A 21,208-nucleotide genomic window follows, 5' to 3' on the forward strand; every position below is an offset into this window, starting at 1 on the left:
GAGGGACTCCCAAAGTATGGAGCTAATAGCTATTATTCAACATTGCAAATACAATTATTCCATGTTCTGTGTCAATCTCTCACATATTACTCGACGAAGATTAATCATCAATAAACGATGGCCGACACTTTGTACTGATAACACGATAACCAAAAAAAGTAGTACATGCAAAAAAAATCCTAAGTTGATGCATCTCCTCCACACACACAAGAGGTTACCATTTCTCTATCATTTAAAAAAGTGGTGGTCCTTTTGTGAAGCTTATTCTCGAATCCTTCAAAAGTTGTCCTTGAATCTAAGTGCAGACACACATAAGCTCTAACACAAGTACATCATGCGCGCATCAGAAAGCTAGCATTTGTATGTCTTTCTAAGTTGAAGTTGATTCTATAAATGATAGGGATGGATCGAAAAGTGAGTTTCTCGTGGTGCTCATGTTCTAATATTTCAAAAAGTTGCACTTTAACAACATAAATCATATTTGAACATAAAAAATTGAGGTAACATATAGTGTCCTTTTTTTTCGGGGGGTTTGTATTTTCAAAATCATTTCAAGTGTATGAGATCAAAAAGTGATTTGCTAAATGAGAAATCTAAAATTTGATGTTTAAATAACACGACTTCTTTAACAACCTTGTTTCTCTTCACGTTATTGTGCAAATTACAGTGACGTCCTTAAAGTTTGTTAAAATGTAATTCACTCTCCTCTAGTTTTTAAATGAATACCAAGACTCTTTATTTGTATGCTAAATGGACACATTCCATTGAACAGGATTTGGTGCAGTTGTAACAGACAGATCTTAGTTGTTCAATCTCCAATCAATAATTGAGATTGTTTTACTGTGCAAAATCGATTATAAAACTTGAACTGAGATCACATACAGCGTGAAACTGTGTGCTTTATTTACAACAGGATATTCGGGTCCTACATTCCACCCCTCTCGTTAACTCGGTTTGTAACGGATGAATTAAAACAACAGGCCACCTTTTTCAAGTGGACAGCCTCCCTCGTGTTTTTCTATGGGAACCTCCCTCATGTTAGCTATTACAATTTCATTATAAAAGTCTACAGTTAGCTCAAGTTTAACCTAAATTTGTTATAGTGATGGATGTCATTTTAATAATTCCAGTGTCAACCGTGTCTTCTTGAAGCATGGAGACATAATATTTGAACTTATATGCTTCAGTTCATTAGGTTGTAATGACATCCATATCTCATGAGAGAAATACACTAGAAAATTTGCACTCAATATTTTCCCCAGGTTACAATATTTAGCCTAAACATGCCATTCATGAAGTTGAGGTCGAAGAAGTTTAGCCTAAACACTAGAACTTATATGCCATTCGTGTAACGCCCCCGCTTGGTGGGCATGTAACGCTCAGGGCTGATGAGGGCGGGGAGTGGTCCGGTTCCTGGCATGCTTCTAGGCAAAACTGAATCACATCGGAATGAGAGGGTTCCTGAGGCCGTACAGGTATGGAACTGCATGGTTGAGGGAAAGCTTATATGAATTGTTTAGTACTACCTATATCAACAAGATGCATCTTCTTTTCGGTAGCTAATTACATAAGAACTCCACAGTTAAGCGTGTTTGACTTTGAGCAATTTTGGGATGGGTGACCTACCGGGAAGTTTCCCGGTAAACGTGCGAGTGAGGACAAAACACGCTGAAAAGACTCGTGTTGATTTGTGGGATAAGTCGGCAATCCTGAAAGCAGTCTGGGGTGTTACAAAGATGTATAACAACAAAGCTATTAAAAAACACTTAAATTTGACAAAAGCATTTGTGGGATCAGTCGGCAATCCTGAAAGCAGTCTGGGGTGTTACAAATAGAGCTGTCAAAACGGGCGGCCTGGCCCGTGTAGGGCCGGCCCTAACGGGCTTCGGGCTTTATCGTGCCGGGCCAAAAAGCCCGGTTTAAAAACGGGCTTGAAATATACTACCCGAGCCCGGCCCTACACGGGCCACGGGCTTAACGGGCCGGCCCGTTTTAAAAATTATATATATTTTTTTTTTTTAAAAAGTACTATAAAATACTCCTATAATTTTTTTTTTATAAATAATATTTTTAATATGTTTAAATAATGCCTAGAACAAAATAAATTGTAAACATTTTCGTACAAACGTCGTAAACTAAAACGGCGAGGAAAACAATTTTAAATAAATTAGATACGTTATGGTTATAGATATTTATATATTCGATCTTTAAAATTATAAATAACGAAACGAGTAAATATAATTTTATATTACATGTATAGTTGTGTTAATTCATTGAATTTTCACTTTTATTTATTACTTTGATAATCAACTAAGTAAAGAATCAACTAACTAAAGAATTATTTGAAAAATATATATAATTTATAGGATTTTTTTTGTTATGCGGGCTAGCCCTAACGGGTAGCGAACTTTTTAGGGCCAGGCTAAAAAGCCCTATTAAAATTCAAACTCAATATTTAAGACTCAAGCCCTATAATTAATCGGGCTAAACGAACCGGCCCATTTTGACAGCTCTAGTTACAAAGATGTATAACAACAAAGCTATTAAAAAAAACACTTAAATTTGACAAAAGCAAAAATACAGATTTTCAAATATCTTCGATTATTATCACAAGTCAGCAAAGCAAAGAGGAGAAGATTTATGTCATTCAATAACATGTTATGTAACTCTTGGGTTGGAAAACGAAGAACTCACTAGCAAATGAAGGGGACAATTCAGGGGATTTTCTTTCCTTATGATACGGTAGTTTAACAATGTAAACATAAGTGAAGATTTCAACTTAATTTCCTTAAATTACTATCAGTCTACAACTACCAGAAATTGAAAAATTGCTAAACATAATTTAAGTGAAAAATACAATAAGGATCAAGGTGAAATTCTAGCAAATCAATTTTCTTTATATCTTAGCAAAACTTGACTAAGATATAATACCAAAATCTATTTGCAGTAAAATTCTAAACTTGAATAATGATTACTTTGTCTGCCCGTTATCATGGACCGTGACAAAAAGTTGTGAATTTAAATCCAAATCCTAATCATCGACTTAATTCTGGCAAAACCTACGTGTAAAAGTGATCAGCTAATAATTCCAAAACAAAAAACAGTAGTAGAATATCAGTAATAAGAATAATATAGGAGCTAAATTTGCATAAATAACTAGTGGTGTCCAACTAACAGCTGCAAAACATTAAACTCCGGTAATTAAAGAGCAAAATTTGGATAAAACTAGTACCAGGTGTCCAATTAACACTCAACCAAAAAAAAACATAAACTTGAATGGTTCCAAATATCAGTATCTAAGAGAAACAAACGAAGTCATATATAAATTGAAAAACACTTCAATTAAGCAGCACTCTTTCCCTTCTTTTTCTGTAATTTCTTCATGTAAAACTCCAGCTCCTTGCCTTCAAGAATGTACCTATTGGAAATCACATGAAAAAAGTACAGTGAACAACAAAAACAAAGATGGAGTTTCCCAAAAAATATGCGGAGACAAGGTGAGTTATACATACCCATCAGCCCTGCCACATTGACCAGGGCGTGATGAAATGCAGGCAAGCAAACGTCCACCACCAAACTGCTCTTCGATGTGGGAATCAAGTTGCCTATCTTTCTGACGCTGCTCAAGTTTTCTCTGCACATGGCTACTTTTCTTAACTTCTTCAGCAACAACTTCAGCCTCCTGGGTTCAAATCAAAAGATCAGAAAATTGATATCAGTGAGATTAGGGTCAACTACTAAAAAGTAGAATGCAGGCCAATTTAATCCACAAAATGACAACTTTAAGTTGGTAAACATAGGTTATACATATAAAAAGTGGAACACAATATGAACTTTTGAGAACATGCTGTCAAGAAACACATAATATATCCAATAAAAATTATAATTTACCCATAATGATAAACATGGGTTAATCATATAAAGATTGGAACAAATCACAAACTTCTGAGAACATGCCATTAAGAAAAACAGAATATATCCAATATCAAATAAAAAGGATAACTTAAGGTACCCCTTAATGGTAAACTAAACATAGGTTTTCATATAAAGAGTGGAACAAATTATAAAGTTTCAAGAACAAGCCATTCGGATACCCATAATATATCCAATAAAAATGAAAATTTACCCCTTAATGGTAAACATGGGTTATTAATATCAAGATTGGAACAAATTATGAACTTTGATAACATGCAATTAAGATACACAGAATTAATGATAAACTAAACATGAAACAAAATGTGAACTTTCAATAACATGCCATTAAGAAACACATAATATATCCATTAAAACAACAAGTCTAGCAACTACTAACAATTTCAGCACAAAATATACAGTTTTCAAAGTTAGATATTTAAAAAGGCACACCATAACTGAAAGCATATATCATACAGCATACAAACATATATAACATGAAAATTTCAAAAACTATCACCTCTGCAGAATCCTTCTTGGCTGCTGTTTTCTTTTTCCTACCAACTTCAACACCGTAGTGCTGAAGATACCACTGCTTGAATGGTGCAGCATCAACTTGGACAATGGCACTCTTAACCAGAGTCTGAGTACGAACAAGCTCATTGTTTGAGGCATTGTAAACCACATCCAGAAGACGAGTCTTGCGAGTCACTGCCTCACTACCCCACGAGAAATTTCCGGTGTCCAATCTAAGTGCTCTCCATTTCACATTGCCACCTCTGACACGGATCCTCCTGACTGTCTTGTTGCTAGAAAGCTTAGTGTTGGCTGGCTGGCGACCAAGCTCATACCTATACAACCCCGACAAAAACATCATAAATTTAAAGAATAATTAACTAGGATCAGTATATCATCACCAAAAGAGAGTCAGCATATCCGAAAAACTATTGAAATTTTAATCTAATTAAAGGTGCAAAGAGAAGATCCTAATCACATTTAAAAGGAAAGACTGGCAACTTGTATTGATCATACTAATTTGTTTGCAGGAACTTATGAGATAGGATAGCAATGTTAGTATTAATACTCAGCAGCTCTGTTTACATTTTGTTTCTTAATTATAGAGGATCTATCATCTTCCCTGTAGGTAAACCTCCTCTTTGTATTTTTATCAGTATATCAGTATTCATCTTCATTACAATTAAAAACAAATAGACAAACTTTGTATATCATTTAAATATGATTCATCTTCATTACAACGAAAAATAGACAAACTTCATATATCATTTAAAACTAATTCAGGGTGGCAATAAATAAAGACAAGCTCATCCAAGGAAGCACAATGAGAATAAGAATTTAAAACACATTAAAACCTGTTTTGACTGGGCAATTTGAGCTTATCAACGGTTATAAGTTTTGTGAGACTGTTTAGTTTGGATTGGCTTATTTTTGAGCTTATGCAAAACAGCATATGCAAATAAATAAGCTTATGTGTATTATTCATAAGCTTGTAAAGGTACTTAATAAAAAAAAACAGCTTATCAAGAAGATACAAATTAGATTAGTGAGAACTTATGAATCAACAGAAAAAAAAAACTTATTTATTAGCATAAGCTATATTTCATAAGCTCTAAAATAAGCCAATTGAATCAGGCCCTAGGTGAACTTACGAAAACTAACTTATGACACTTTCAATAAACTTTTTCAGCTTAATTTCATAAGTTCTCACAGATGGCATTTGAAAAAATCTTAATTTTATTTGATCTTGTTCTACAAAAATAGCTTATGTAAGTACTTGTCATGATAAGCACTTGTGCTATAAGCTGTTTACCCAATCAGGTTTCAATATTGAATAACATTAATTTAAATTCATAATCTATAATCTATAGTAATTAACAATTTAAATTCCGCATTTGAATAATGAAGTACAAAATTGGAAAAACAAAAAACAAGGTGGATCTGATAATTGAAAATCAAATTAATAATTTTAGTACAGAGAGGAAAAGAGAATTACTTTCGCTTCTTTCTCCAGCTCTTCTTCTTGCCACCAGTGGCACGCCTCTTGTGCATGGAATCCCTGGAAATACCTGTTCAAAAACAACACATGAGAGCTCCAACAAATAGTTCATACACGTTGAATTTACTGAGAAACAGATCCAAGAACAGAGAAATGAATCATACCCATCTTGATGAAGCTTGCTCTCTCTGCCTCACCCTCTTCCTCTCCCTCTCTCTGTTTCTGTGTGTCGACGACTGTGTTTTGCAATAAAAACCCTAATCACTTATATCAAACCCTAGATGCAATCCATTGGGCCTACACAATGGGTATGCAGACAAAGCCCACAATCATGGGTCTATTATAAGCCCAAAGTTTTTTAACAAAGAATTTTGTAAATAAAATCATCAAATAATTGGTTTAAATCATTCTAATTTCTAGATAATAAAACATCAAAAAAGGCTTAAAAGATAAGATATTAATAGCTTTTCATAAATTACTCATTTTAAAATATAAGGGGGATGTATTGGATTAGGATTCTATGGGATTATAAAAGACTTTTTAATTATGAAAATGTCTTGTGGTATTCAATCAAGACTTTTTGCAACTTAAAAAAAGTCTTGTGGTATTCAATCAAGACTCTTTGTCATTTTAAAAAAGTCTTGAGGTATTCAATCAAGACTTTTCATCGCTTAAAAAAAGTCTTGTGGTATTCAAAATCATTCAAATTTCGAAAGATTGTTTAATAAATTGGATTTTGATGGATTTTGTGGGATTTTGTAGTGTAATTTTAACAAGAAAAAGTCTTTCATGAAAAGATGAGATTTCTTGAGATTGTTTTTCTTTTAAAAGTTACTATCTCTTTCTTCTCCTTTCTCTCTCTCTCCCTCCCCCTCCCTATTCTCTCTTTGTTTCTCTATCTCTCCATTCTCTCTCTCTCTCTCTCTCTCTCTCTCTCTCTCTCTCTCTCTCTCTCATCTCTCATCCCTTCTCTCTCCTTCTCACTATCTCATAAAAAATTAAAAATTGTATTGAGAATATTATGATAGAGAGTATGTCGTACTCAATGTTCCGCAAATCGAGTGTTAACTCTCCGAGATTACCGAGTTTACGTTTTTAGGTACAAAAATCGTGTTAACTCTGAGGTAAAATCGGTTTCTGGTAAAATTGGAAGGTTTAACGAGTTTGACTAAGTTAACATTCGGTAAACTCGTGTAACTCAACCGATTTGTAAATAATGTGTTAGAGTGTTTTTTAGTCCCTTAAAATCTTATAAAATCCATAAAATTCTTAAAATTTGAAAATCAATAGTAAAAGAATTTTTTATTGGTTTTATTTTTCTTTATTCAAACGTTAGAATTTATTTGTTCATTATTTTTATCATTCACGCTTGTAAGTTTGTTCTTTTTCCACTAAAATTCATTGAATCTTTTGAAATTTTAAAATCACATAAAATCCTTTGAAATCCTTAAAAGTCAGTGTGATAAATCCTTTAAAATCTTGAGTGTATAAAGTCTTTTACATAAAAAGTCTTTTAAAATCTCACAGAATCAATACAATCTCACACAATCTTTTAAAATCTTAAAGACTTTTTTTATTAAAATAATCTTTTAAAATCCTAATCCAATACACCCCTAAGTTAGTGAATGTTTAAATTACTCATTTAATTTATAACAATTGAATTTAAAATAACTTCTACTATTTTTCAGTAAATTTTTTTAAAAAAATGTTTTTTGAAATATAAAGTAAAAAATCGTGTTTTTTAATCCACGACAAACATGTGCATAATTTTTACGTGCTTATCCTTTTTTGTGAACCAGATATCCTTTGTTTGTAATTAGTGAATAATTCCCCGATCCCGATAGGACTACAATGGACAGAAAACCACTCCCTCGTATTTATTTAACAATGTTGCTTTTACAGGGTTGGATTTCGAACACATACCAAATGAAGGAAGTAGTTTGTGATTGATGGGAACAAGGTTGTGCTTAGTATCTCTAATCCATAAGATACAAGGGTTGATGACGCTGAGTTTGAAGAAAATGAAGTTTATGCAATTGATATAGTAACAAGTATTGGAGAAGGAAAGGTAGGATGAATATAAATTATGAGAAGTATATTTTCAATCCGTTGCAGCCCAAGTTATTTGATGAGATCTTGTTGCTTTATATTATGCATTCTTTTGGTGCATACATTGTTCACTAAATTGTATCTGTTTGGATATGAATTTAGTATAGTGTTTAGACATGGATTCTAATAGCATTTTTTAGTATCAAATATCAACCTGAAAACAGAAAATGTTATGTTCTGAAAGTTGTTTCTCCTTGTATTTTAAAGATAAATTCTACACCATACAATAGTTTAATACAGGAATGGGTGCATCAATGATGTAAGAATGCAATCGATATATTGAAATAAGGTCTATTCTATTAATTTGTTGGGATCAAAGTACCAAAATAAAAGCTTCTTTTTGGAAATTATAAGTAGCAATTTGTAAAATCCCCTAAAGTGATGTAAGATTCTTTGTTAATTCACCACAATATATATATATTCTTTGTTAATACCAGTGCTAAAACAACTTGGATTGGAGAGTTACGTTTTACGACGGGTGTTGGTAAATTAGTACTCTCTCCGGTCTTCTTATTAGAGACATTTGTATCACAATAATTAACGTATTTAGTTCAAAATTTAGATATATGGTTGAGTCATGTTGAATTGTGTGAATTGCATTGTTGACTTTTTTAAAATAAATAAATAAATAAATTTGTGAATTCGTTTTGTTGCGACTAAAATTGGTTGATGTTAGACCATGATTATTTTTGTCTATAGAACTAGTTCTAAATTAAGGTTTAAATTTGTAGTTTTTGACTCTATTATCTTTACAATCGTAGAACTCACATTTTCGAAGAGGTATCGAAAATGCAATTGACAATTTGACAAAAGAGATTATTGAATATTCTTCATTCTATTGAATTGATCAACTGAGAAGATACAATTCTAATGGTTCCCCTTTTATATCACTAAGAGTAAAAAGGAGAAGATTACAAAACAACTAAAACTGAAATAAAATACAATGCTAATGTTTCCCCTCTAATGCTAATGCTAATGGATGTATAATGCAGAAAGGTGAAAGTCTCCAAAGAAAATAGAATTATGTACTGCAAAATTGAATGAAGTGTATCACAAATATAATTCCACAATCTCATATAGGCTTCCATACCAGTATCACAAACAACACTAGAATTAATTTGAATCCTAACTAAATGAAAACCTAGTACTACTCTCAAACAAGCATCTTTGCAATAATTCAATATTGATTTTGAAAGAAGTGCATTGCATTTAAGTGTTACATAATTAAGGTATTCACCAACATATAGAAGTTTTTTTAAGCTCCTAGAACATACTGAGATGTTTGGAGGTTTTTAATTGAAACATGATCTGAGCATACAGTAAAGTTGTACAAAACAAACCTTCTTGCTTTAGTTGACACTTGACAGAGTCAATAAAAAATTAAGTTGCAACAAACTACGAGAGTTGTATTTAAATCTTGGAACGTTTGTATAGGGCAAATGAGTATTTATTAGGGCTTCAATGGAATGAAGTATACTTTAACACACACAAACCTTAATTTAGATTCCTCAAACATCTTAATTAGGAACAACAAACACTATTCTCGAGTCCCATTGATTGACTTGTATCTCATCATAGACACAATAACTCATTTGCAAACAATTAGTTTAACCAACTAGTTTTATTGAAGCACTCTTCATTTCCCAGCTTTCCTAGGAAGATTCTTTAACCTCTTTGGCACAAAGATCACAACCAATACCCCAATTTTCAAGTGAACAAACATAACTTCATAACTTGGATTCTTTGTTTAAGATTGTGACAAGAATAACTACATGAAATTTGCTCTTCATAATCAGTTTCTTGATCAGTTTATTAACTTTCATTATGTTTCCTCTTCATCTCTACTGATTTGATTGATTCTTCTTCACATAGTTAGAATTACAATACGAGAATTGGGAAAGACAAATATATTTTGATCCTTTTTTTTAGGGAATATTTTGATCATATTAAAAACATTTTTTTACTATATAATTTTTTTATGATCCAAAAATTTGGGGCCTTTGATATTTTTTTTTATGTTAATGCTTTGGTTCATAGATGAAGGAGTCTAGTAATCTAGAGTTCGATCGCGAAATAAGTAAAGTCTTTATTTCATCATAAATTAAATTGATTTTAGTAACCTCAAATTGATCTTAATAACCTGAAATTCGGTCGCGAGATAAGTAAAATCTAACCAATAATTATTTCACCAAAAATCAAATTGATACGTTAAGTCTTACCAATGTTATTTTACTGAAAATCAAAAAATTCCTAATAATCTGAAGTTCGATCGCAAAATAAGTAAAGTCTAACAGATAATTATTTCACTAAAATTAACTTAATTCTCCCAAACAATTATTTATTTGATGGAGTTCATTAACCCCTTCATCCTAATCAAGGGGTCACATTATTTTTACTATACAATTGAAAATAAGTGTCATTTTTGGATGTTTGTCATAATATCTATCAATCTCGATTCATTTTTAATTAACTTTTTGGACTGGATTTCCTACAGCAACTATCTCGTACAATAGAGATTAGGTTTTCTATCTTTAAAATAGAGTCTCCACCGTGATTGCACTCTATATGGAGCTGTTGTAGGGATCCAAACTCTAACTTTGTGTGAATTGCCAGTTGTTTTGTAATTTCTTTTTAGCTTCCTCCACTCATGCTCATCAATAGTAATTAATTTCGGTTATACCAAACAATGGTTACTCAATATAAATAATTTCCAAAATTATTAAAAACTAAATCCACGTATTCTTATTCAATTATTCAAGTACAACAACAAACCATAGGCATAACATTGAGTAATGCCATGGTTACTTAGCTTATTATAGAAACTACAAAAACCATTTCACATATGGATGAGGCTAATAGAGAAAGTACAAAACCACACAAACTCATTGACTCATTTCAACTGCGGCAAGAGGCACATGTACAGGTTGTGCCACATCTGCAACCAGTTCCAGCAACAACAGTGTTGGGACAGCTACATGGGTTACACTCACAGTGTTCTCCACATGGACATGTAGAGTGGTTGATATTTGCACCACCCTCACTATTTGTGCACCTGTATTAATTAAAGAGACTAAGATGGTTAATTTTAATTAATATTAGATGATGAATAAGATTTCTCAAGAAATTATAGTTCAAAAGGACCTGCAAGTGGAATCACCAGCGCAAGGAACTGTGCAGCCACAGCTGTTATCACAAACTGCAACACTTCTCACTACTGTTTCTCTTGTATCTGCCATTATTTTTTTTTTTTCTTATTTCTCTCTCAACTGCTTCTTAGTTATAATAATACTACTTTGATGGTTTTCAATATTTCTTGAATCCCTTATGTATATATAGATTTTGATGGAACTTAAAAGACTAGTACATGCATATAGCAATGATAAGAATATACAATGTGCCAAATGTCACCTTAAGGTAGTAAGTGGCAACCATTTCAAGTTCAATTCTTCATATGATTTCCACGTACAAACTTTGGATAAGGACCACCCTGAATGTTGCAGAAGAAGATATTGTGTGATGAATTCAAGTTATTATATGCAGAGGTAAAACCTCGTGTCTTCTAAAGTTTCCTCGTACACTTGATTTCAACACGTTGATCATATTCTTGTTTTTGACCAAGAGTTCTATTCAACACTTTGATTTACTTCATCAACGGTAGTAGATCATATTATTTTCACCTATTACTTCTCAAGTATATATATATATTTATCGCTAAACGGTCTACTATCGATTTAGAGTTTCATTTTCCACCTCATGGTTCTTATTAACTGCTCATGATTCAAAAAAACTGCTACAAATTTACCTATCCGGACGGAAAAAGCTCTAGATTTACCCATCTTATCGAATATTGATATGTAACTTCGGGCATCCCAATCATCAAGCCAGTGGCGACTGGTGAGACGCCTCTCAGATGACTCAACTTCTTAAATAAGCCGAGACGCCTCTCGAATGACTCAACTTCTTAAATAAGCCGATCGGGAGTTACGCTGTCATCCATAAAATAACAATTGAGTCGTAACACTAGATAAATTGTGATACCGGAAGTTATGATCCGATAGAATTGAGCAATGTAAGAGGCCTATAAAGTAAACTTCATGAATTCGTTAGGGAAGTCCCACTAATGATCAAGTCGTCAATGAGACGTTCGAAAAATGAACTAAACAACTACATGAATGGAACTCAATTGTTTTCGGAGGAAATAGTCCATGTTAGCAGCTCTCCAAACACCATGTTTGGCGATTTCACACTATAATATCATATATTTACTAAGAAATCAATGGAAAACAAAATATTGCAGCCAAATATGAATGAAATAAAACGTTTAACATTAAACTTTAAACAATCCTTAGCTTAGCCCGTTTTCATCACTAATAGTTCTTATACAATCACTACAGTAGATGGGGATAAATCAAATCAAAGCAAATCAAGTCAATTATGTTAACTCAAATATGAAATACGAAATGAACGTCCAACACCATTTTTTTCCAACGCCATTTTTTCCCATAATCCATAAACCATAAATGATACAATGACGATCAAAAACCCATGGAAGACAGATACTCAACTTGATCGGATTTTGTTGTCAGATACTCAACTTGATCGGATTTTGTTGTCAATAATCACGGATTCAGTAGCGTCTATAGTAGGTTTCTGCATGTTTGACACAGCCCAAAAAGTAAACATGTTTTTCAAACTTGCCTAATAAAACAAGCAGCAAAAGAATAATAAATTGGCAATTAATTAATTAATACTATAAAAGGAACATACTTGAAACATAATGGCATGCTAAAATTTCTATCAGGATCAAGCCTTTCTCAAGCCGAACATATTTCCATAGAATTTTGCCTGCTTATTATTGTACTCCTTTACCATTTGCTTCAAATTCTTGTACTCCAGCTTTACTTCCCTGATTCATATTAAGAACAGTTACATTGCAGACCATACAACGGGTGAGCAGAATGAACTATTTCCAGAAATCAAAACTAGTCTCAGTAAATAGCTAAGAATCACAGAGATTTATCCAGCGCATATACCTGTTGTCAGGGTCAACCTCAAGAGCTTTTTTGATGTCAATTTCGGCCAAATCCAAGTCAGTTAACTGCATACTTGCTTGGGCCCTTCTATAGAGGGCTTTAACATTTGTGCTCTCAATGTCCAACACCTATCAATCCACACCAAAAATTATCATTTTTTTATGCAGAGAAAGATTAGTGATTTCTAACGAATTAAGAAACAGTTCAGTACCTTAGTACACAATTTCTCTGCATCTTTGTACTCTTTCAACTTCAACTTGCAAGCAGCGTTGTTAAGATAAGAGGCAATCTTCAAGGTCTTCGACAGCTTTTTCTCTTCCTCGCTGAAGGAGGAATCATACTCTATGTACTTCGCAGCCTGTAGTCAAGTTTCAGCAACAAAAATTTTGTCACAGAAGATGCGTTAATTGAAAGAGTAAACAAATGAATTGTTTCTCAAAATACCTTGTCATATCTTTTGGAAGCTCTTTCATATTTACCGGCTTTAAACAAAACATTCCCTTCTTCTTTCTTCTTACCAGCAGCTTCAATTTTCTCCTGAGTATTCATATCCCAAGACTCCTTCTCCTGAGAGAAGAAAAAGATTACGAATACAAGAAATAGATTGCCAAAGTATACAACCAAGAATATGAATTAATCTTTTTTAAACAAAACAGCCAATGTTAATCTTGTTGGTAATTGATAGAATATATTGGGAGTGGGGATTGAACCCTTGACCTACTTATCAATCCGCTCCTTAACTCCCCCCACCCCAATATAAAACCAAGAATATGAATTATTCATTTTTAAAAGGCCAATGTTAATATTGTTAGTAATTGATAGAGTTATATTGGGAGTGGGGATTGAAGCCTTGGCCTACTCATCAGTCCAGTCCTTAACTCCCCTGCCCCAGCCACTAAACCAAGTATGTGAATTTTAATAAAACAAGTGTGAACATAAAGGAATCAACAAAGCATAAATAACTTTCTAATACATGGCAGCATGTTTGAGGTACACGATCTAAAAAATGTGTTGGTACGAAACTAGTTTTTAGCAATTGATCACATAACATTTTAATGATGACAGATCAGATCTAACCACAATAAGGGTAAATTGCTCTCTCTTATTTTCTGCTGCATCTCTAACTTCTTACGGAGCAGGGTGATCTTTTAAAACGGGCATGTCGGTTCTAACCAGTATGATAGAACCCCGAATTTGAAAGCAAAACTGTATTTATTTAACTGGAAAGTGATGAGCTCAAAGCTCTTACAAAGATGAAAACAGAAAGTTGAAAAGATAAACCAGAGTTCTGAGAACTCCTACCAGAGCTAAGCTCCTAGACCAGAGAGAACTTCTCTCCTAAACAACTCTTAAAAAACTTTCTGAATGCCTTACCTCTAGACTCCCCCCTCTTTTATAACTGAAATTCTCTTCTTAATGACTGACCCTCTAGACTTCCCTCTCTTCAATAACTGCAATTCTGCCTAAATTCCAACAATTATTATAACCGTTTGTATTCCCGCAGCTTCTACAGGCTTCTAGAGGTTGTGCTTGTGTGGATTGGGCCCAACAATTGGGCCAACACATGTACAGGAACTCAGGGTTCTATCACAGTACAACAGGAATCTCTCTTTGGAACCAGACCTAGTAGTTTACAGGCTACTGCCATATATGGCAGTGAAGCCTTATCTGTTATGAGGCTTCGAGCTTAGGTGCAGCACTTCAAATATTTGGATTTGTGCAGGGATGCGACGAAAGTGATTTAGTCGTCAACAAGATTGATGGCCGGGATGTGATGATTGAAGATTTAGAAAAGATACCATACCATAAGAAACAAATGCAAGATCACAACTTACATATATTCAAGAATGGGTCTTATTTCTTATTTGCATAGATTTATTAAAGGAACGGGTTTGGCATGATGCATTTTTCTACCTCTTACTTGACCTTGGAATGCCTGATTATAATAAGGGTACACTAATGGGTATGCTTACATCCAACGATGGAGATCTAATACACTTGCAAAGACTAAGAAAAGGGTTAAAGAAAAGTATTTTGAATGGCTTGAAGGGTATTTATTCCTTATTACAGGGTTGTGCATGGTCGATTCAGATGAGATAATAGTGACAAAGTTCATTTATCGTGAAATAGATCAGGCAAAAGAAAGGAGGATACGAAGAATCTCCGATGGTGCTAAATGGAGGTAGTTATCTTATATTTGATTGGTATTACAATTTATAGAGTTTGCTTAGAAATAATTCAACTTTTTATCTTTCATAGCTACACTCCCATGTGGTTGAAAACCCATCATGGCCTATATTTACAGTGCTCTGGATCTAGAGTTTGATGACATTGATTACAAAGATTTGAAAATTGTCCATTGACCATAAGTCATAACGGCAGTAAAAAAAATGAATAATGAGCAATTGAACAAAAAAAATATGACGGTACAGCTATGATATAAACTTTGTAATTATCTTTTTTGTTTGAAGAAGCCAAATTAACCCGCCAAAATTGGCACCGGAGAGAAACGAACTTGAGATCTTGAGAGGAGCACACTCGAAGATCTCAAGCCAACACCACCAGGCCAACCTGAGTGGGTTAAACTTTGTAATTATCTTACTGTCCACTGTCGTCAGTCTCTAGCATTTTACAATCTAGTTAAAGTCGCAAGGTTATGGCTTTTCTAAATAACAAAGTATATAATACAAGCAATATTAAAGCATAGCTTAAATGTACCACTCTATTATTAACTTACCTTCTCATATGACACTAGCTCAACTTCATAATACACGGTTGAATTAGGAGGAACAGCCAACTCCTGCTGGGACTGTGATGAATCAAATGCATACTCGGGAGCAATAATCAATAATGCTACCTCACCCTTCTTCATAGTCAATACAGCTTTATCAAGCCCATCAATGACTTGTTCTGTTCCAAATTTCAACACATCAAACATTAAAATAACCAAAAGAAAATACTGGACTCAGAAGAATAGGTATTGGGTAAAAATTTATGCAGATCTCAAGTTACCCTCATCTGTTTTGAATTCAAACAGCTTCTCTTCTTCATCATGGCCCTTTTCAAAAAAGACAGTACCATCTTGCAGTTTACCAATTAGTTTCACTAGGAAGGTGCAAAATGACGAAAAAAATATTATTAGTAAAATGTACTAAATACGTAAGTAAAAACAAAAGTCATCCTTCACATTGATTAGCGATTACATTTTACGATGGCTCCTTCATTTGGACGCTCATATCCTTCCCCTTCCTTGAGGATCTTCTTTATGACTTTCTTGTCACTAGTCACATCTGAAACAGTCTTCCAAGAAACCAACTCAAGTGTAATCTGCAGTGATGCATTTGGTGGAACTGCACCTTCATCACCATGCGCTGGCTTCCCCTTCTCACCAAATCCATCTATGATACAACAAAGAAATGGATAATACTTTTTGAATACATAAATAATGATAATAATATTAATAATAATAAATAGAAACAAGGAAATATTATGAAGTATGCTGTCACAAGTATAAAATGCATTTGATATTCTGTACACAACTTACATTGAGGCTTTACTAACAAAATCACTTTCTCTCCCTTCTTCATGGCTTTAACAGCCTTTGAGAATGCAGGGCAATAATGACCTATTATAGATTAAACGTAAATTTCAGATACCGACATAAAAATACAAAAATGTCTATTATAAAAATTTACAGGCATTAACTGACCCTCACTGACAGTGAACTCCACTCCATCAGACTTTGCTACAGCCTTTCCATCCTCCAGACGAACCTCATAATTAACTGCGTTGATAATGGGTAAAATGAATTAAATAGTTAAGAAACTAACTAATAATACAGGCATCAAAGAAAAGAAACTGGGTTATATATATACCCAATACTTCATCAGGATCCTTGGGGTTCTCCCATTTCTCCCCCTCTTTAAGTATCCTCTTAAATATACCACCATCTTTACATATGTCCTTCACACTGGTCCAAGACAACATCTCAACATCAAATTGGAGCGTCGCATTAGGAGGAATTGTCGGAGGTGAACCAGATTCACCATAAGCTAGCTCGGGAGGGATGGTGAAGAGTGCATTTTCACCTTTCTTCATGGTTTTAATACCTTCATCCCATCCTTGAATTACTTGCCCTGCAAAGCGGTTACACGAATTCCATTGCAATTTTCAAATATTTAGCCTATCAAATCATATTACATATGAAATTCACTAAAACATTGTGTGCCATTACTTATACTAGTTAAATATTTTATAATTATCAAGATATTCTGAAGAACGCTGATTTTAATCCAAGATACTTCATGTTGAACTCAGCTAAGCATGTAAGAAAAAGTATATAATGAAATGAAAAAATTCATTATATTAAAAACACAAATTACTCGACACTTCTTAAGAAAATAACAATTACAATAGGAAACATTTAATAGAGTAATATCATCAAAACCCAAGTAATAGCTTTGGTCAATGATCAAGTTTCAAATATACCCTAATCTTTTATTGATCCACTCCTATGTTGTCCAACGCTGGGAAATCGCACACAATCGTGGCATCGCTGAGCGGGCTTGCCGTCCACTGCAATGTGTTTTGCAGGCGAGCCACATCCAACGTGTGGTTGTGCACAATCGTGGAGCAGACTTGCTGTCCACTGCGATTTGCAGGCGAGCCACATTTTGCACTCTTCTCTGTAACAGACTACCAGTCGTTCATCTTTACGTTTCTGATGACGAATACCGTTATTTCTAGCGAAGGCTACAGTGGCAGAGACATAGACTGAGGCTGCAACTGAAATGTTCTCTGCCCACTTCGCACTTGGTTTTCTTGTGGTCTCTCTTCTTCTACTAAATCCTTGTTTTCAGCTTCACCTCTCTGTACTTTGCCAGTTTGATTACTTTTAGAACTTCAATTAATAGTTAAATTATATAGCATTATAATTTTTAATGTTAGTGAGAAATAACAAAGGTTAATTATCATTGTATTTCTATTTTTGAGTATTAATGTTTGGTTTGTATACTGTTTTTTAGTCTTCATAATAACAACTATCCCGCTATCTTGAGGCCAAACGCTCTGCGCCACTATCCAAGATTAACAACATAATTTCACTCATCATATAATCTCTTTCTTTCTGTGTTCTGTAGATGAAGTAGGAAGCACTAGTATAAACTCACACATACAAAGTGGAAGATCCCAAGTTCGAACGCGGGAAACCACGGAAGATAACCAGCCTAGTAACAATGTCGATATTCCTAGTTGTGTTGGGCCTTACACATCATTTAATCTCTCTCTTTCTTAATGGAAATGTAAAATAATTGATTATACAATGATATAATTACAAAATAAGTAGTTAATGTAACAACTGAAATTTTAAAATGACTAATAAATAAATATAAACAAATTTTCCCTAAAAATGGACAACTTTTTCCTAATAAAGTATATTTCACATTTGTCATAAAACCTCTTCATTAGGAAAATAAAAAATACACTATAATTATAGCTGCTTCTCAAAAAGCTTCAACGAAACCACACTAAAGCCCTAAACACAAAGATCCTCATAGATTTTCACACAATTAACATAAATTGAAGCTGGAAATAGAAGTGAAAAGACATAACTAACCTTGTCCAAGCGTGAAGCTGAAAGGAGAATCTCTATCACGACTTGAATCAAATTTAGTTCCATCAAGCAAAGTTCCAGTGTAGTGAACTATCAAAATTAATAATAAATTAATAAATTAAAAGTGAAAATTGAAAAACGCGAAGCTGAAGAGATGAAAACAACGTCGTAATGGTACCTTGAACTTCATCACCGGATTCAGGAGTATCCCAACCTTCACCAAGTTTGAGAAGCTTCTTCTTGAGACCACGATCGCCGACTTCTCTCTCATCGCCTACCTTCTCTTCTGGAAGATCGAAGTCTTCGTTCATTTCTTCAGCTTGTGGAATTTCGAAGTCGTCGTTCATCGTGTTCAGAATCTTGCACTTGTAGAGAAGGAAGATGGGTTTTTGATCTTACTTTGTCTGTGTGAGAGTGAGATGATAGAGTTCTAAAGGGAAAGACTTTGCTTCAGATTGGTGTCAATAGTCAACATTTTTTTCCTTTCTTTAGTTAGTTTAATTTAATTGGTTTTTTTTTTTAGAAAATTTTATTTAATTGTTACTATTATTTTTGTTTGTAATTTTAGGTTTAATTACATAAATAGTCCTTTAATTAATTATGAAATTCCATGTTGGTCCTATAATTAATTTTTGCTTCAATTTGGTCTCATAATTTATCTCAGTTAGTCAAATAAATTCAATTCCGTTAACTTTTAACCCCTTTAAACTACAATCATTAGATCATACATGTGTTTAGATCTAACAATGCACTACCAACACCTAACTTTTTTCTCCTTTCTTCCTCTTCTTCCTTTCCCCTTTTCTTCATCTTCGTCAACTTCATATTTCATAAAAAAAAAATCAAATGAACTCAGAAAAAATTCAAAAAATAACATAAAAAATGTCAACTCAAAATCATAATCAAAATCAAACCCAAAAATACAAAATTCTGCCATTCTATATTCTTGACCCCCCACTCTCTAATTTCTTCTTCAGATGTACATGGTATATCTCTTTCATTCCATTTTTGAATATAATCAAAATCCCTAAGATATCCCAATTTTCCCTTTCTCAAATCGTAAGAAGAAGAAGCAATCATTCACCCCACATCATGGTTATCACCTACCTCTTGTTCTTTTTCATCTAATTTCGTTTATTTTTCTTTTTTGATTTATTCTTCTGGGCACTCTCAAATTAACCTCACCTAGAAACCAAATTAATTCCTATTTTATTCTCAATCTCTCTCGTGTTTTCATCTACTGTCACAGTAGTCTCTTCTTTCTTCGTAATGCTTCGTAATGACCCTCACAACCTCTATCATTAAGGCGTAACCATGTTTCAATTGATGGAGCTCAAAATCATGCCCAACCCGAAAAGGAAGAACCTCTGAGGGAGTAGCAGAGATTGAGGATTTGTCAATTTTAATCAAGGTTGTGGGTGTTGCAGCTCTTGAAGCTGAGACAAACAGTGATGGCGGTGATTTGAGATGGAGGGTATGGTGTTTGAGATGAAAGGAACAATAGAAGGGAATTAGGTGAGAAGATTTGGGGGATGTTGTGAATGGGAAGGAGTAGAATGAGGATGTTAGAGAAGATGCTGCCATGGTTGTTGAAGTTAAGGAGTGATTGCTACTGTTGTTGTGCAATGCTAGTGGCTATTATATGTTTATTTGAGCTCAGGCACAATCGGTATAGTCTATCAATTTTGGGTTCAATAATGGGTGGAATTTTGTGTTTTTTTTTGTTGCTTATTTTTTAGTTTGGATTATGGAATAATCAGAAAGAATTGAGAATGGAAAGATGATCAAGAAAATTATGATTTTGGGTTAGAATTTTTAATTTCATTTTTTGGATTTTTTTCTGGGTTTATTTGAATTTTTGGATGAATGTATGAAGTTGATGATGATGAAGATGAAGAAGAGGTGAAAGGAAGAAGATGAAGAAAGTAGAAAAAAGTTAGGTGTTGGTAGTCCATTGTTAAATGTAAGGCTTAATTGCACTTTTGGACCCCTATCTTTTCAAAAGTTGCGGTTATGGACCCCTAACTAATTTAAATACAAAACAGCCCCCTATGTTTTGATTCTTTGGCAGTTTTGGACCTCCATGGCAAAAAAAATAATAAAAATGACACGTGACACCTCACTTAGGGTGCCACGTCAGCTTGACCGAGTCAACAATGGACTTGGGGTCCAAAACTGTCAAAGAATCAAAACATAGGGGGCTGTTTTGTATTTAAATTAGTTAGGGGTCCATAACCTCAACTTTTGGAAAGATAGGGGTCCAAAAGTGCAATTAAGCCTAAATGTAATAAACATGCATGATCTAATGGTTGTAGTTTAAAGGAATTAAAAGTTAACTGAATTGGATTTATTTAACTAACGAAGATAAATTATGGGACCAAATTGAAGCGAAAATTAATTACAGGGCCAATATGAAATTTCATAATTAGTTAAGGGATCATTTATGTAATTAAGCCTTTAGTTTAATTGATTTTTTTTTTTTTTAGAAATTTCATTTAATTGTTATTATTTTTGTTGGTAATTTTTTCG

At 33.5% G+C, this 21,208-nt stretch overlaps 3 protein-coding genes across 4 annotated transcripts; all 3 read right to left on the reverse strand.

Annotated features, from left to right (window-relative positions):
- Window positions 1-3,121: 3,121 nt before the first annotated feature.
- LOC25498194 (40S ribosomal protein S8) lies at window positions 3,122-6,239 on the reverse strand. Its single transcript, XM_013593074.3, has 5 exons — window positions 6,091-6,239; window positions 5,924-5,996; window positions 4,433-4,763; window positions 3,513-3,682; window positions 3,122-3,418 (listed from the first exon to the last, which is right to left on the reverse strand). The coding sequence occupies exons 1-5, from the start codon at window positions 6,092-6,094 to the stop codon at window positions 3,343-3,345; spliced, it is 654 nt and encodes a 217-aa protein (XP_013448528.1). The 5' UTR covers window positions 6,095-6,239; the 3' UTR covers window positions 3,122-3,342.
- A 4,512-nt stretch (window positions 6,240-10,751) lies between these two features.
- LOC120576864 (metallothionein-like protein 4A) lies at window positions 10,752-11,359 on the reverse strand. The gene is made up of 2 exons (XM_039827452.1): window positions 11,177-11,359; window positions 10,752-11,087 (listed from the first exon to the last, which is right to left on the reverse strand). The coding sequence occupies exons 1-2, from the start codon at window positions 11,269-11,271 to the stop codon at window positions 10,931-10,933; spliced, it is 252 nt and encodes an 83-aa protein (XP_039683386.1). The 5' UTR covers window positions 11,272-11,359; the 3' UTR covers window positions 10,752-10,930.
- Window positions 11,360-12,339: 980 nt separating this feature from the next.
- Window positions 12,340-19,144, reverse strand: LOC25498196 (peptidyl-prolyl cis-trans isomerase FKBP62). 2 transcript variants are annotated; one of them, XR_005642944.1, is made up of 14 exons: window positions 18,858-19,144; window positions 18,683-18,769; window positions 16,944-17,204; window positions 16,778-16,852; window positions 16,613-16,693; window positions 16,272-16,466; window positions 16,081-16,173; window positions 15,806-15,978; window positions 13,513-13,635; window positions 13,280-13,426; window positions 13,069-13,196; window positions 12,803-12,941; window positions 12,641-12,685; window positions 12,340-12,610 (listed from the first exon to the last, which is right to left on the reverse strand). XR_005642944.1 is itself a non-coding variant. In XM_013593076.3 (13 exons), the coding sequence occupies exons 1-12, from the start codon at window positions 19,024-19,026 to the stop codon at window positions 12,839-12,841; spliced, it is 1,635 nt and encodes a 544-aa protein (XP_013448530.1). In that variant the 5' UTR covers window positions 19,027-19,144; the 3' UTR covers window positions 12,340-12,685; window positions 12,803-12,838. The 2 variants fall into 2 exon arrangements, 1 of the variants encoding a protein (XP_013448530.1); XM_013593076.3 differs by having other exon boundaries at window positions 12,340-12,685.
- Between the last annotated feature and the right edge of the window lie 2,064 nt (window positions 19,145-21,208).

The sequence above is a fragment of the Medicago truncatula genome, chromosome 7 (genome assembly GCF_003473485.1).
Source record: "Medicago truncatula cultivar Jemalong A17 chromosome 7, MtrunA17r5.0-ANR, whole genome shotgun sequence".
In the NCBI taxonomy this organism is placed as follows: Eukaryota; Viridiplantae; Streptophyta; class Magnoliopsida; order Fabales; family Fabaceae; genus Medicago; species Medicago truncatula.